The sequence below is a fragment of the Cherax quadricarinatus genome, chromosome 14 (assembly GCF_038502225.1).
Source record: "Cherax quadricarinatus isolate ZL_2023a chromosome 14, ASM3850222v1, whole genome shotgun sequence".
NCBI lineage: Eukaryota > Metazoa > Arthropoda > Malacostraca > Decapoda > Parastacidae > Cherax > Cherax quadricarinatus.
In genome coordinates, this window is record NC_091305.1 from 11,590,630 (window position 1) to 11,608,084 (window position 17,455).

Here is a 17,455-nt window from a genome sequence, read left to right on the forward strand (position 1 = left end):
ATCATTCCACCAATCACTCCTCTTTCCTCCTGCCCCCACCCTCCTATAACCACAAACTTCTGCCCCACATTCTAATACTGCATTTTTAAAACTATTCCAACCCTCTTCAACCCCCCCACTACTCATCTTTGCACTAGCCCACCTTTCTGCCAATAGTCGCTTATATCTCACCCGAACTTCCTCCTCCCTTAGTTTATACACTTTCACCTCCCTCTTACTTGTTGTTGCCACCTTCCTCTTTTCCCATCTACCTCTTACTCTAACTGTAGCTACAACTAAATAATGATCCGATATATCAGTTGCCCCTCTATAAACATGTACATCCTGGAGCCTACCCATCAACCTTTTATCCACCAATACATAATCTAATAAACTACTTTCATTACGTGCTACATCATACCTTGTATATTTATTTATCCTCTTTTTCATAAAATATGTATTACTTATTACCAAATTTCTTTCTACACATAGCTCAATTAAAGGCTCCCCATTTACATTTACCCCTGGCACCCCAAATTTACCTACTACTCCCTCCATAACATTTTTACCCACTTTAGCATTAAAATCCCCAACCACCATTACTCTCACACTTGATTCAAAACTCCCCACGCATTCACTCAACATTTCCCAAAATCTCTCTCTCTCCTCTACACTTCTCTCTTCTCCAGGTGCATACACGCTTATTATAACCCACTTTTCACATCCAATCTTTATTTTACTCCACATAATCCTTGAATTAATACATTTATAGTCCCTCTTTTCCTGCCATAGCTTATCCTTCAACATTATTGCTACTCCTTCTTTAGCTCTAACTCTATTTGAAACCCCTGACCTAATCCCATTTATTCCTCTCCACTGAAACTCTCCCACCCCCTTCAGCTTTGTTTCACTTAAAGCCAGGACATCCAGCTTCTTCTCATTCATAACATCCACAATCATCTCTTTCTTATCATCTGCACAACATCCACGCACATTCAGACTTCCCACTTTGACAATTTTCTTCTTCTTATTCTTTTTAGTAATCTTTACAGGAAAAGGGGTTACTAGCCCATTGTTCCCGGCATTTTAGTTGACTTTTACAACACGCATGGCTTACGGAGGAAAGATTCTTATTCCACTTCCCCATGGATATAAAAGGAAAATTAATAAGACCAAGAACTATTAAGATAAAATCAAAGAAAACTCAGATGAGTGTGTATAAATAAATGTGTACATGTATGTGTAGTGTGACCTAAGTGTAAGTAGAAGTAGCAAGACATGCCTGTAATCTTGCATATTTATGAGACAGACAAAAGACATCAGCAATCCTACCATCATGTAAAACAATCACAGGCTTCGTTTTACACTCACTTGGCAGGACGGTAGTACCTCCCTGGGTGGTTGCTGTCTACCAACCTACTACCATAATATATATATATATATATATATATATATATATATATATATATATATATATATATATATATATATATATATATATATATATATATATGCACACACAGTAGAGCCTCAGTGTTTGAGCCTAATTGCAGAAAAGTTCGATGTCCGAAACAGTATTACTCAGGCTTTAATTATTACCCTCACATGTTAACTCTTCCAAAAGTCTCTGAGAGTTAGGTCAGTGTCAGAGGTCACTTCAAAGCACTTTTAAAACAGGGCTTTCGTGCAAAGTTTTCTTACCACTGACTTTTCAAACAAGCAGGCACATTGGAACTCCAGAAAAATGTTCAAAGACCGGGTCAATTTTTCAGAACCAAATTTTTCGGACTCCAGTCCGTTCGAGGTTCGGTATGTTTGAATACCGAGGTTCCACTAATATATATATATATATATATATATATATATATATATATATATATATATATATATAAACACTGATCTCTGGCTGAAGGAGACTCGAACCTACGAACCTTTGGACAAGGTACGCAGTGCTTTACCAATCTACCCACACTGGATCAATACCTTGGCGTGTAGCATGCGCTACACGTTTGATCCAAGGCAGCCAGCTTTCAGGGAGAAGGCTTACAGCTTTTCCTTGCATTGTTCAAATCTCTAGTAAGGCTGATGCATGCAGGGGATGAGATGAAAAGCTGTAAGCCTTCTCCCTGAAAGCTGGCTGCCTTGGATCAAACGTGTAGCGCATGCTACACGCCAAGGTATTGGTCCAGTGTGGGTAGATTTGTAAAGCACTGCGTACCTTGTCCTAAAGTTCGTAGGTTCGAGTCTCCTTCAGCCAGAGATCAGTGTTTGTGTATATTTCGCATGCTCTCGCGAATTCCTTGCATATACATACTATATATATATATATATATATATATATATATATATATATTATGTATATATGTATATATATATATATATATATATATATATATATATATATGTCGTGCCGAATATGTAAAACTGGTCAATTAGCAAGAACTCATTTAAAATTAAGTCCTTTCTAAAATTTTCTCTTATACGTTTAAAGATATATTTTTTCATTAATGTTAATGTAAAAAAAATTTAATTTTGCTCCAAAAGAATCTTAGAAAACTTCCCTAACCTTATTATAACAAGAACAATTTATTTTAGCCTAACCCAACTAAACATATTTTAGATTTGTTTACAATAACTTAATACTAAACAAACACAGTGAAATGTATTTTATTCGTTAGGTTCAGAATGATTTTGGCGAAATTATTGCATACACAAATTTTCGCTTGTCCTGTATGGCAAGATGAGCGTTGCTATTTAAGCCAAGATGGCAAGTTGTGCCTATTCGGCACGACATATATATATATAAAGGGAGGCGGTAATTTCATGCACTGGCCAGGGAGCTATACCATCTTTTAGGAGTGAAGAACAGGATGTGAGTGTGGGGGAGGTGCGTGAGATATTGCGTAGAATGAAAGGGGGTAAAGCAGCTGGAAGTGACGGGATCATGACAGAAATGTTAAAAGCAGGGGGAGATATAGTGTTGGAGTGGTTGGTATTTTTGTTTAATAAATGTATGAAAGAGGGAAAGGTACATAGGGATTGGCGGAGAGCATGTATAGTCCCTTTATATAAAGGGAAGGGGGACAAAAGAGATTGTAAAAATTATAGAGGAATAAGTTTACTGAGTATACCAGGAAAAGTGTACGGTAGGGTTATAATTGAAAGAATTAGAGGTAAGACAGAATATAGGATTGCGGATGAGCAAGGAGGTTTTAGAGTGGGTAGGGGATGTGTAGATCAAGTGTTTACATTGAAGCATATATGCGAACAGTATTTAGATAAAGTTTTTATTGCATTTATGTATTTAGAAAAGGCATATGATAGAGTGGATAGGGGAGCAATGTGGCAGATGTTGCAAGGATATGGAATAGGTGGTAAGTTACTAAATGTTGTAAAGAGTTTTTATGAGGATAGTGAGGCTCAGGTTAGGGTGTGTAGAAGAGAGGGAGACTACTTCCCAGTAAAAGTAGGTCTTAGACAGGGATGTGTAATGTCACCATGGTTTTTTAATATATTTATAGATGGGGTTGTAAAAGAAGTAAATGCTAGGGTGTTCGGGAGAGGGGTGGGATTAAATTATGGGGAATTAAATACAAAATGGGAATTGACACAGTTGCTTTTTGCTAATGATACTGTGCTTATGGGAGATTCTAAAGGAAAATTGCAAAAGTTAGTGGACGAGTTTGGGAGTGTGTGTAAAGGTAGAAAGTTGAAAGTGAACATAGAAAAGAGTAAGGTGATGAGGGTATCTAATGATTTAGATGAAGAATAAAGTGGATATCAAATTGGGGAGGAGGAGTATGGAAGAAGTGAATGTTTACAGATACTTGGGAGTTGACGTGTCGGCGGATGGATTTATGAAGGATGAGATTAATCATGGAATTGATGAGGGAAAAAAGGTGAGTGGTGCGTTGAGGTATATGTGGAGACAAAAAACGTTATCTATGGAGGCAAAGAAGGGAATGTATGAAAGTATAGTAGTACCAACACTCTTATATGGGTGTGAAGCTTGGGTTGTGAATGCATCAGCGAGAATGCGGTTGGAGGCAGTGGAGATGTCCTGTCGAAGGGCAATGCAGAAAATTCGGAGTGTGGAAATTAGGAGAAGGTATGGAGTTAATAAAAGTATTAGTCAGAGGGCTGAAAAGGGGTTCTGCTGGTTTGGTCATTTAGAAAGAATGAATCAAAGTAGAATAACATGGAGATCGTTTATTCTGTAGGAGAAGGAAGGCAGGGTAGGGGTCGTCCTCGAAGAGGTTGGAAGGAAGGGGTAAGGGAGGTTTTGTGGGCGAGGGGCTTGGACTTCCAGCAGGCGTGCGTGAGCGTGTTCGATAGGAGTGAATGGAGACGAATGGTATTTGGGACCTGACGATCTGTTGGAGTGTTAGCAGGGTAATATTTAGTGAAGGGATTCAGGGAAACCGGTTATTTTTTTATTGACGGACTTGAGTCTTGGAAATGTTAAGTGCAATGCCTGCACTCTAAAGGAGGGGTTCGGGATATTGGCAGTTTGGAGGAATATGTTGTGTATTTTTATACGTATATGCTTCTAAGCTGTTGTGTTCTGAGCACCTCTGCAAAAACAGTGATTATGTGTGAGGTGAAAGTGTTGAATGATGATGAAAGTATTTTCTTTTTGGGGATTTCTTTCTTTTTGGGTCACCCTGCCTCGGTGGGAGACCACCGGCTTGTTAAATATATATATATATATATATATATATATATATATATATATATATATATATATATATATATATATATATATATATATATATATATATATATATATATATATGTCGTGCCGAATATGTAAAACTGGTCAATTAGCAAGAACTCACTTAAAATTAAGTCCTTTCTAAAATTTTCTCTTATACGTTTAAAAATATATTTTTTTCATTAATGTTGATGTAAAAATTTATAATTTTGCACCAAAAGGAACTTAGAAAACTTACCTAACCTTATTATAACAAGAGCAATTTATTTTAGCCTAACCCAACTAAATATATTTTAGGTTTGTTTACAGTAATTTAATACTAAACAAACACAGTGAAATATATTTTTTTCGTTAGGTTCAGAATGATTTTGGCGAAATTACTGCATACACAAATTTTCACTTGTCCTATATGGCAAGATGAGCGTTGCTATTTAAGCCAAGATCGCAAGTTCTGCCTATTCGGCACGACATATATATATATATATATATATATATATATATATATATATATATATATATATATATATATATATATATATATATATATAAATAATATATGTATATATATATATAATGTCGTGCCGAATATGTAAAACTGGTCAATTAGCAAGAACTCACTTAAAATTAAGTCCTTTCTAAAATTTTCTCTTATACGTTTAAAGATATATTTTTTTCATTAATGTTAACGTAAAAAATTTTAATTTTGCACCAAGAGAATCTTAGAAAACTTACCTAACCTTATTATAACAAGAGCAATTTATTTTAGCCTAACCCAACTAAATATATTTTAGGTTTGTTTACAGTAATTTAATACTAAACAGACACAGTCAAATGTATTTTTTTCGTTAGGTTCAGAATGATTTTGGCGAAATTATTGCATACACAAATTTTCACTTGTCCTATATGGCAAGATGAGCGTTGCTATTTAAGCCAAGATAGCAAATTCTGCCTATTCGGCACGACATATATATATATATATATATATATATATATATATATATATATATATATATATATATATATATATATATATATATATATATATATATATATATATATATATATTCTTGGTTTTTCAGTATATTTATAAATGGGGTTGTAAGAGAAGTGAATGCTCGGGTGTTGGCAAGAGGTGTGGGATTAAAAGATAAAGACTAACACAAAGTGGGAGTTGTCACAGTTTCTTTTTGCTGATGACACTGTGCTTTTGAGAGATTGTGAAGAGATGTTGCAGAGGTTGGTGGATGAGTTTGGTAGGATATGTAAAAGAAGGAAACTAAAAGTGAACATAGGAAAGAGTAAGTAGTTGAGGATAACAAAAAAATAGATAATGAAAGATTGGATATCAGATTGGAGGGAGTATGGAGGAAGTGAAAGCATTCAGATATATGGAAGTGGACTTGTCAGCAGATGAGTCTATGAAAGACAGGGTAAATCATAGAATTGATAAGGGGAAAAAGGTGAGTGGTGCACTGAGAAGTCTGTGGAGACAACGTTATCTATAGAAGCAAAAAGGGGAATGTATGAGAGTATAGTCATATCAAGGCTCATATATGGGTGTGAAGCATGGGTGGTGAAAGTTGCAACAATGAGAAGGCTGGAGGCAATGAAGATGGGTCTGAGAGCACTGTGTTGTGTGAATATAATGCAGAGAATCCGTAGTTTGGAAATAAGGAGGATATACGGGGTTGCTAAACCCCCTTTACCCCATCCTCCAACCTCCTCAGAGGGCTGAGGAGGTTGAAGGAGGGAGTAAAGGAGGTTTTGTGTGCAAGGGGCTAGGACTTCCAGCAAGCATATATGAGCGTGTTAAGTAGGAGCTTGTGGAGGCAAGTAGTTTTTAGAACTGGGCGTGCCGTTTAAGTATGAGCAAGGTAAAATTAATATAGGGATTCAAGGACACCGGCAGGCCGGACTTGAGTCCTGGAGGTGGGAAGTACAGTGCCTGCACTCTGACGGAGGGGTATTGATAATTTGCAGTTTTATAACTGTAGTGGAGACACGCCTCTGGCAAGACAGTGGAGTGAATGATGATGAAAGTGTTTCTTCTTCTCTGGGTCACCCTGCTTTGGTGGGAAACGGCTGATGTGTTTGTATATATATATATATATATATATATATATATATATATATATATATATATATATATATATATATATATATATGCAATAAGATCACAGTAAACAGGTGATTTCAGAATATGCAAAACAACCACTCTGAAAGAATAGAGAAATTCCAAGGGCTTTCGTGACTACTCACATTATCAAGGACATAGTTCCTTGATAATGTGAGTAGTCACGAAAGCGCTTGGAATTTCTCTATTCTTTCAGAGTGGTTGTTTTGCATATATATATATATATATATATATATATATATATATATATATATATATATATATATATATATATATATATATATATATATATTCTTAGGTAAATTGACCAATTTTTATAGTATGTAAATTTCAAGAAGATTAGGTTAGGGTGCTAAGTTGAATCTGGTGCAGAAATATAAGTTATAACAAAAATTTTTGCCTAATTTTGATTAGCTGTGTCCCTCGGTGGGTAGGGAGGCGATTTCTTTTTTCTCACTTACATTATTGTAATTTGTGGCAGGTACTGCTGGAGGGTGAAGCGTCGAGTGGCAGTGTTGTGGTGGACAATGTTACCCTCAGTCCACAATGCCAGCGTCATCCATCACCGCCTCTGACGCACTGCAGTTATGACGAGTACTCTTGTTTTTTCACAGAGATCTGCATACCACAAGCAAAGGTAATTCCACAGAGTCATTTAATAGTATTAGAAACGGCCTATATATTTATTTAAACTTCAAGTTCATTATCCTAAATATTTCTTATTGCATCAGCGAATTAAAAAAATATATACTGTGTTTTATTTATCATTATACCGTTAATTTTATCAAACCAAATATTACTATTTTATTCATGTAGATTTTATGAAGACATATTGCCAGAATCAGGTGTTTAGAGGTAAACACCTTTTGAGTGGTTTAAATATTAATAATGTGATGAATAAAACACATGTGCAACACTTTGGTATCTTTATTTCCGAAACGTTTCGCCTACACAATAGGTTTTCTTTGGTCGAATTCAGATATGACAAAAATTTCAAATAGAAAAGGGGCTGGAGAGGTAAAGGTAATGTAATATCCATCATCTTTGAAGAAGTGGTTTTGCGGTAGTTCCTCAGCGTCGAGAAGCGTCCAGCTTCATGGTCCTGACCAGTGTGAAGATGAAGCATGAGAATCGCGTTTTTTTTTTTTTTACTGAAACCAGACGTGAGGTATGGAATGGGAATGAAGATGGCGTCATAGGAGTCGGGGCCCACTGGTTATAGAACACAAAAATTGAGGAGAGCTGGGGCACTAGCCTTTGCTAGGCAGATCTCTCTCAACTCCAGCCCTTCTCACTCATAACTGGGTGAAAAGTAAATTGTGGAAGGTTTTGGAAATACAATGGTTTTGCTGCGTCAGACACTACTCAAGGCCGACTACTTCAAAACTACTGACTGCTTTAAGCTAATGGACTGATACGTCATCTTTATTTCTCCACCACTTCTGCTGTCTACAATTTTAATCACCTCTGCAGTTGACTGAAGAACCCTATTGTGTAGACGAAACGTTTCAGGATTAATGATACCAAAGTGTTGTATATGTGTCTTATTTTTCAACTTGCTGATGTCGTATACCATTGATAATGAATTAGACACATGTGCAACATCTGGGTATCTACTTTGTAGACGTTATGAAATCCAGTGGCTTTATCAGTACAATGCATGGCTATAATCTGAAGTAAATATATACAAAAGACACTGGAAGACGAGATAATCAGTCCAAACTTGGAATATGCATCACCAGTATGGAACCCGCACCTTATAAAAACATGTTTATAACTGGATAAAGTGCAGAAGTATGCAGCAAGGCTTGTTCTTGAGCTAAGAGGCATGAGCTACAAGGAAAAGCTAACGGAAATGAATCTAAGGACATAGGACAGAAGAATCAGGACATCATAAAAACATACAACATAGAGAGGGATAGGCTGTTCGATGGACGAGAAACAAGAACCCGGAGACACCATTAGAATTTAAAGACCCACAAGTCTTAGGAAGTATATCTTCAGTTTCAGAATGGTCGGGAAGTGGAAGGATCTTGGTCAGGAAGTGGTGGATACAGGCTCTGTGGATAGTTTTAAGAGCACATACAGTAGGGCCCGCGAGGCTACGAGGGAGAGGATCTGGAGTGTCAAGTTAAGAGGCGGGTCCAAAATCAGAGAATCGACCGCTGCAAACAAAAATATTGAGTACAAATAGGTGAGTGTGTGTGTGCGCGCGCGCGCACATACACACACACACACACAGGAGCCAGGGCCAGGAGCTTGGACTCGACCCCTGCAACCTCAACTAGGTGCGTACACACACACACACACACACACACACACACACACTGCTAAGGGACATCGATACCTCAAAGGCAATGGGACCAGACAACATCTCCCCGTGGGTCCTTAGAGAGGAAGCAGATATGTTGTGCGTGCCACTTACCACAATCTTCAACACATCCCTGGAAACTGGGCAACTACCTGAGGTATGGAAGACGGCAAATGTAGTTCCCATTTTTAAAAAAGGAGACAGAAAAGAGGCACTAAACTATAGACCTGTGTCATTGACGTGTATAGTATGCAAAATTATGGAGAAGATTATCAGGAGGAGAGTGGTGGAGCACCTGGAACGGAACAGGAGTATAAATGCCAACCAGCACGGATTCACGGAAGGCAAATCCTGTGTCACAAACCTTCTGGAGTTTTATGATAAAATAACAGAAGTAAGACAAGAGAGAGAGGGGTGGGTTGATTGCATCTTCTTGGACTGCAAGAAGGCCTTTGACACAGTTCCTCACAAGAGATTAGTGCAGAAGCTAGAGCATCAGGCGCATATAACAGGAAGGGCACTGCAATGGATCAGAGAATACCTGACAGGGAGGCAACAACGAGTCATGGTACGTAATGATGTATCACAGTGGGCACCTGTGACGAGCGGGGTCCCACAGGGGTCGGTCCTAGGACCAGTGCTATTTTTGGTATATGTGAACGACATGACGGAAGGGTTAGACTCAGAAGTGTCCCTGTTTGCAGATGATGTGAAGTTAAAGAGGAGGATTAAATCTGATGAGGACCAGGCAGGACTTCAAAGAGACCTGGACAGACTGGACACCTGGTCCAGCAAATGGCTTCTCGAATTTAATCCTGCCAAATGCAAAGTCATGAAGATGGGGGAGGGGCACAGAAGACCACAGACAGAGTATAGGCTAGGTGGCCAAAGACTGCAAACCTCACTCAAGGAGAAAGATCTTGGGGTGAGTATAACACCGAGCATGTCTCCGGAAGCACACATCAATCAGATAACTGCTGCAGCATATGGGCGCCTGGCAAACCTGAGAACAGCATTCCGATACCTTAGTAAGGAATCATTCAAGACACTGTACACCGTGTATGTCAGGCCCATACTGGAGTATGCAGCACCTGTTTGGAACCCGCACTTGATAAAGCACGTCAAGAAACTAGAGAAAGTACAAAGGTTTGCGACAAGGTTAGTTCCAGAGCTAAGGGGAATGTCCTATGAGGAAAGATAAAGGGAAATCGGCCTGACCACACTGGAGGACAGGAGGGTCAGGGGAGACATGATAACGACATATAAAATACTGCGTGGAATAGACAAGGTGGACAAAGACAGGATGTTCCAGGGAGGGGACACAGAAACAAGAGGCCACAATTGGAAGTTGAAGACACAAATGAGTCAGAGAGATAGTAGGAAGTATTTCTTCAGTCATAGAGTTGTAAGGCAGTGGAATAGCCTAGAAAATGACGTAGTGGAGGCAGGAACCATACACAGTTTTAAGACGAGGTTTGATAAAGCTCATGGTGCGGGGAGAGAGAGGGCCTAGTAGCAACCGGTGAAGAGGCGGGGCCAGGAGCTAGGACTCGACCCCTGCAACCACAAATAGGTGAGTACAAATAGGTGAGTACACTCACACTGGAGCATGCAGCACCAGTTTGGAACCCGCACCAGGTCAAGCACGTTAAGAAATTAGAGAAAGTGCAAAGGTTTGCGACAAGGTTAGTGCCAGAGCTAAGGGGAATGTCCTACGAAGAAAGGTTAAGGGAAATCGGCCTGACGACACTGGAGGACAGGAGGGTTAGGAGAGACATGATAACGGCATACAAAATACTGTGTGGAATAGACAAGGTGGACAGAGACAAGATGTTCCAGAGAGGGGACACAGAAACAAGGGGTCACTCTTGGAAGTTGAAGACTCAGGTGAGTGACAAGGATGTTAGGAAGCATTTCTTCAGTCATAGAGTGGTCAGGAAGTGGAACAGTCTGGCGAGTATTGTAGTGGAGGCAGGAACCATACATAGCTTTAAGACGAGGTACGATAAAGCTCATGGAGCAGGGAGAGAGAGGACCTAGTAGCGTTCAGTGAAGAGGCGGGGCCAGGAGCTGAGTCTCGACCCCTGCAGCTACAATTAGGTGAGTATATATATATATATATATATATATATATATATATATATATATATATATATATATATATATATATATATATGTGTGTATATATATATAGTAGGTTGGTAGACAGCAACCACCCAGGGAAGTACTACCGTCCTGCCAGATGACTGTGAAACAGAAACCTGTAACTGTTTTGCATGATGGTAGGATTGCTGGTGTCTTTTTGTCTCATAAACACGCTAGATAACAGGGATATCTTGCTACTCCAACTTACACTTTGGTCACACTTCACAGACACGCACATGCATATATATATACATACATCTAGGTTTTTCTCCTTTTTCTACATAGCTCTTGTCTTCTTTATTTCTTCTATTGTCCATGGGGAAGTGTAAAAGAATCTTTCCTCCATAAGCCATGCGTGTTGTATGAGGCGACTAAAATGCCGGGAGCAATGGGCTAGTAACCCCTTCTCCTGTAGACATTTACTAAAAAAAGAGAAGAAAAACTTTATAAAACTGGGATGCTTGAATATGCGTGGATGTAGTGCAGATGACAAGAAACAGATGATTGCTGATGTTATGAATGAAAAGAAGTTGGATGTCCTGGCCCTAAGCGAAACAAAGCTGAAGGGGGTAGGGGAGTTTCGGTGGGGGGAAATAAATGGGATTAAATCTGGAGTATCTGAGAGAGTTAGAGCAAAGGAAGGGGTAGCAGTAATGTTGAATGATCAGTTATGGAAGGAGAAAAGAGAATATGAACGTGTAAATGTAAGAATTATGTGGATTAAAGTAAAGGTTGGATGCGAGAAGTGGGTCATAATAAGCGTGTATGCACCTGGAGAAGAGAGGAATACAGAGGAGAGAGAGAGATTTTGGGAGATGTTAAGTGAATGTATAGGAGCCTTTGAACCAAGTGAGAGAGTAATTGTGGTAGGGGACCTAAATGCTAAAGTAGGAGAAACTTTTAGAGAGGGTGTGGTAGGTAAGTTTGGGGTGCCAGGTGTAAATGATAATGGGAGCCCTTTGATTGAACTTTGTATAGAAAGGGGTTTAGTTATAGGTAATACATATTTTAAGAAAAAGAGGATAAATAAGTATACAAGATATGATGTAGGGCGAAATGACAGTAGTTTGTTGGATTATGTATTGGTAGATAAAAGACTGTTGAGTAGACTTCAGGATGTACATGTTTATAGAGGGGCCACAGATATATCAGATCACTTTCTAGTTGTAGCTACACTGAGAGTAAAAGGTAGATGGGACACAAGGAGAATAGAAGCATCAGGGAAGAGAGAGGTGAAGGTTTATAAACTAAAAGAGGAGGCAGTTAGGGAAAGATATAAACAGCTATTGGAGGATAGATGGGCTAATGAGAGCATGGGCAATGGGGTCGAAGAGGTATGGGGTAGGTTTAAAAATGTAGTGTTAGAGTGTTCAGCAGAAGTTTGTGGTTACAGGAAAGTGGGTGTGGGAGGGAAGAGGAGCGATTGGTGGAATGATGATGTAAAGAGAGTAGTAAGGGAGAAAAAGTTAGCATATGAGAAGTTTTTACAAAGTAGAAGTGATGCAAGGAGGGAAGAGTATATGGAGAAAAAGAGAGAGGTTAAGAGAGTGGTGAAGCAATGTAAAAAGAGAGCAAATGAGAGAGTGGGTGAGATGTTATCAACAAATTTTGTTGAAAATAAGAAAAAGTTTTGGAGTGAGATTAACAAGTTAAGGAAGCCTAGAGAACAAATGGATTTGTCAGTTAAAAATAGGAGAGGAGAGTTATTAAATGGAGAGTTAGAGGTATTGGGAGGATGGAGGGAATATTTTGAGGAATTGTTAAATGTTGATGAAGATAGGGAAGCTGTGATTTCGTGTATAGGGCAAGGAGGAATAACATCTTGTAGGAGTGAGGAAGAGCCAGTTGTGAGTGTGGGGGAAGTTTGTGAGGCAGTAGGTAAAATGAAAGGGGGTAAGGCAGCCGGGATTGATGGGATAAAGATAGAAATGTTAAAAGCAGGTGGGGATATAGTTTTGGAGTGGTTGGTGCAATTATTTAATAAATGTATGGAAGAGGGTAAGGTACCTAGGGATTGGCAGAGAACATGCATAGTTCCTTTGTATAAAGGCAAAGGGGACAAAAGAGAGTGCAAAAATTATAGGGGGATAAGTCTGTTGAGTATACCTGGTAAAGTGTGTGGTAGAGTTATTATTGAAAGAATTAAAAGTAAGACGGAGAATAGGATAGCAGATGAACAAGGAGGCTTTAGGAAAGGTAGGGGGTGTGTGGACCAGGTGTTTACAGTGAAACATATAAGTGAACAGTATTTAGATAAGGCTAAAGAGGTCTTTGTGGCATTTATGGATTTGGAAAAGGCGTATGACAGGGTGGATAGGGGGGCAATGTGGCAGATGTTGCAGGTGTATGGTGTAGGAGGTAGGTTACTGAAAGCAGTGAAGAGTTTTTACGAGGATAGTGAGGCTCAAGTTAGAGTACATAGGAAAGAGGGAAATTATTTCCCAGTAAAAGTAGGCCTTAGACAAGGATGTGTGATGTCACCATGGTTGTTTAATATATTTATAGATGGGGTTGTAAGAGAAGTAAATGCGAGGGTCTTGACAAGAGGCGTGGAGTTAAAAGATAAAGAATCACACATAAAGTGGGAGTTGTCACAGTTGCTCTTTGCTGATGACACTGTGCTCTTGGGAGATTCTGAAGAGAAGTTGCAGAGATTGGTGGATGAATTTGGTAGGGTGTGCAAAAGAAGAAAATTAAAAGTGAATACAGGAAAGAGTAAGGTTATGAGGATAACAAAAATATTAGGTGATGAAAGATTGGATATCAGATTGGAGGGAGAGAGTATGGAGGAGGTGAATGTATTCAGATATTTGGGAGTGGACGTGTCAGCGGATGGGTCTATGAAGGATGAGGTGAATCATAGAATTGATGAGGGGAAAAGGGTGAGTGGTGCACTTAGGAGTCTGTGGAGACAAAGAACTTTGTCCTTGGAGGCAAAGAGGGGAATGTATGAGAGTATAGTTTTACCAACACTCTTATATGGGTGTGAAGCATGGGTGATGAATTTTGCAGCGAGGAGAAGGCTGGAGGCAGTGGAGATGTCATGTCTGAGGGCAATGTGTGGTGTGAATATAATGCAGAGAATTCGTAGTTTGGAAGTTAGGAGGAGGTGCAGGATTACCAAAACTGTTGTCCAGAGGGCTGAGGAAGGGTTGTTGAGGTGGTTCGGACATGTAGAGAGAATGGAGCGAAACAGAATGACTTCAAGAGTGTATCAGTCTGTAGTGGAAGGAAGGCGGGGTAGGGGTCGGCCTAGGAAAGGTTGGAGGGAGGGGGTAAAGGAGGTTTTGTGTGCGAGGGGCTTGGACTTCCAGCAGGCGTGCGTGAGCGTGTTTGATAGGAGTGAATGGAGACGAATGGTTTTTAATACTTGACGTGCTGTTGGAGTGTGAGCAAAGTATCATTTATGAAGGGGTTCAGGGAAACCGGCAGGCCGGACTTGAGTCCTGGAGATGGGAAGTACAGTGCCTGCACTCTGAAGGAGGGGTGTTAATGTTGCAGTTTAAAAACTGTAGTGTAAAGCACCCTTCTGGCAAGACAGTGATGGAGTGAATGATGGTGAAAGTTTTTCTTTTTCGGGCCACCCTGCCTTGGTGGGAATCGGCCAGTGTGATAATATATATATATATATATATATATATATATATATATATATATATATATATATATATATATATATATATATATATATATATATATATATATATATATATATATGTCGTGCTGAATATCTAAAACTGGTCAATTAGCAAGAACTCATTTAAAATTAAGTCCTTTCTGAAATTTTCTCTTATACGTTTAAAGATATATTTAAAGATATATTAAAGATATACTGAAATAATTACTAAAACACTCGATGTGACATCATGTGATGTCAGGCGTGATGTCGCAAGGTGACGTCAGCAGCAGTGACGTCAACAGACATCGTGAGGTGACGTCACCTCACGATGTCTGCTGACGTCACCTCACGATGTCTGCTGACGTCACCTCACGATGTCTGTTGACGTCACTGCTGCTGACGTCACCTTGCGACATCACGCCTGACATCACATGATGTCACATCGAGTGTTCTAGTAATTATTTCAATATTATCGAGAAGATTGAGAGAAGATATATGTCGTGTGTTAATTAATTCCTCTCAGTCAGTGTTCTCACATTTTAATATGTCTTAGTGTCAGTTTTGTGCACAGAAAAGCATCTTTTGCTAGTTTAAGCCATGTTGTACCGTATGTACAGCGGTGTGTTTGTAAGTTTTCCGTGTGTCCAGTGAGGTCTGTGGTCAGACCCTTGAGTTGCACCACTGTGCTGTCACCCGCGTGACCAGTGTTTGACAGCTGATTACTCAGCCCTGAGCGTACGAGCCCTCTTGTACAGAAAGCTTTTATGCTCGTCGCTCGTGTTGTTCTGCAGAATCGTACCTGCTACGATTCCCATCGAGATTTGTTTCACTTCACCTCCAGACCTTCAGAGTGCAGTTATATGTAGAGAAACAAGTCTGGGGACGCTTAGACTAACCTCTGCTATAACTCCAACTGTCGAGAGATGATACTCGTCAAGCCGCAGCCAGGCCTGTCGGCAGGCGCTGTGTCAGCCTCGTGTCACAAGCTTCAGTGAGCAGCCTGCACAAAGAAGATGTCACTTTGACTGCTAGCTCTCTCACTGCAGTCTGGTGTATGATGTTACGACTCCCAGATGTTTCGCCCAGTCGTCTCTGCCACGACTCGCTCCACAACTCGCTCCACGCTCGCCGGCAGTGACAGCCCAGCGACAGTACCAGTCGAGAAGTGTCCTCCTGAGTCGCCAGAAGTCCTGCCCAGTTGCCGAGTTTTGTCGACGCCTCACTCGAGGGCACCAGCATGTCGTGCCCCAGGTTGAGTGAAAACCTGCAGCGACTCCTACGATGACTGCTTCACCAGAGGAGACCGTACCCTGTTACGTCACAGCTCAGCCGCAGCGATGTCTCCCGTGTTGCAGTACATGTCCAGACGCAGGAAGGCGTGCAGTGATGCCCTTCGACGCTCATTGCCTATGACCACGATGTTTAGCACACCCCAAATGTTTTTTTCTTCCCTCCCTGTAGGAAGTTTTTTTTTCCATGTCCATATGTATATATATGTTTTTATTTTGTGTTCTGTGCCCTGTTCCTACGAGAGAGAGACCGAGTTTCTTTTACTACCAGTATTGTCGCGTCGGGACGACGCGCGGTAGGTGGCCGAGCGTATGTAGACAGCCTGTACTGTCTGCACAGACAGCCCATGCTGTCTGCCAGCTTAGTTCATATTTCGCGCCATGCTGGTGCTGCCACCTATAGGCCTTGCCACTTCAGTATGCCCAGACTTGCCTCGCACTCACTCCTCGACCGACCGACGTGATAGTCACAGGTGCCCCCTCCACGGACTGGCTTGCGGTCACTCCCTCACACTGCCCGTTGTGTACTCACTCCTACCCAATTAAAGCCAATCTAGTCCACGGCCGTATCATTGCTACCTACGCTACCTTCATCGGCACTAAACCGCTGTTCAGCAGTAAGAACAGCAATAACATATGTGTGTGTGTGTGTGTGTGTGTGTGTGTGTGTGTGTGTATGTGTGTGTGTGTGTGTGTGTGTGTGTGTGTGTGTGTGTGTGTGTGTATGTATGTGTGTGTGTGTGTGTGTGTGTGTGTGTGTGTGTGTGTGTGTGTATGTATGTGTGTGTGTGTGTGTGTGTGTGTGTGTGTGTGTGTGTGTATGTATGTGTGTGTATGTGTGTGTGTGTGTGTGTGTGTGTGTGTGTGTGTGTATGTGTGTGTGTGTGTGTAGTGTCATTAATGAAATCAATTTCATTGACTTGGGTATAACACTTATCCAGAAGTTTCATAGAGTTATAACATGTATACCAGTATTACCATATATGCACTAGTAATATAAACACTGGTGCCCAAACGCGGCTCCAGTAATATTTTCGTAAACATTCATTGGTTGTAGAAAACACACAAATTATACTATAATTTTTGTTTTGTTTTACTGCTAGCGAAAGAAAAAAACATTCTCTATTTTTCTTTTAAATTACCTCAAACTGAAGTAAAAGATTAAAGGAAACACATGTCCAATATACCTGTATCTTTTTTGTCCACTCTGCGTTGTCACTGAAATTTGTAAAATAAATATTTGAGGAAGTTATTTAATATCCAT

General features: G+C 40.0%; 1 protein-coding gene across 2 annotated transcripts in view; it reads left to right on the plus strand.

Moving 5' to 3' along the window:
• Window positions 1-17,455, plus strand: part of LOC128698663 (MAM and LDL-receptor class A domain-containing protein 2-like) — a 382,606-nt gene that overhangs the window by 14,817 nt on the left and 350,334 nt on the right. For both annotated transcript variants that reach the window (XM_070084851.1, XM_070084850.1), the window contains exon 4: window positions 7,309-7,464. In XM_070084851.1, the coding sequence (XP_069940952.1) occupies window positions 7,309-7,464 (156 nt within the window). The remainder of the gene's footprint in view (window positions 1-7,308; window positions 7,465-17,455) is intronic.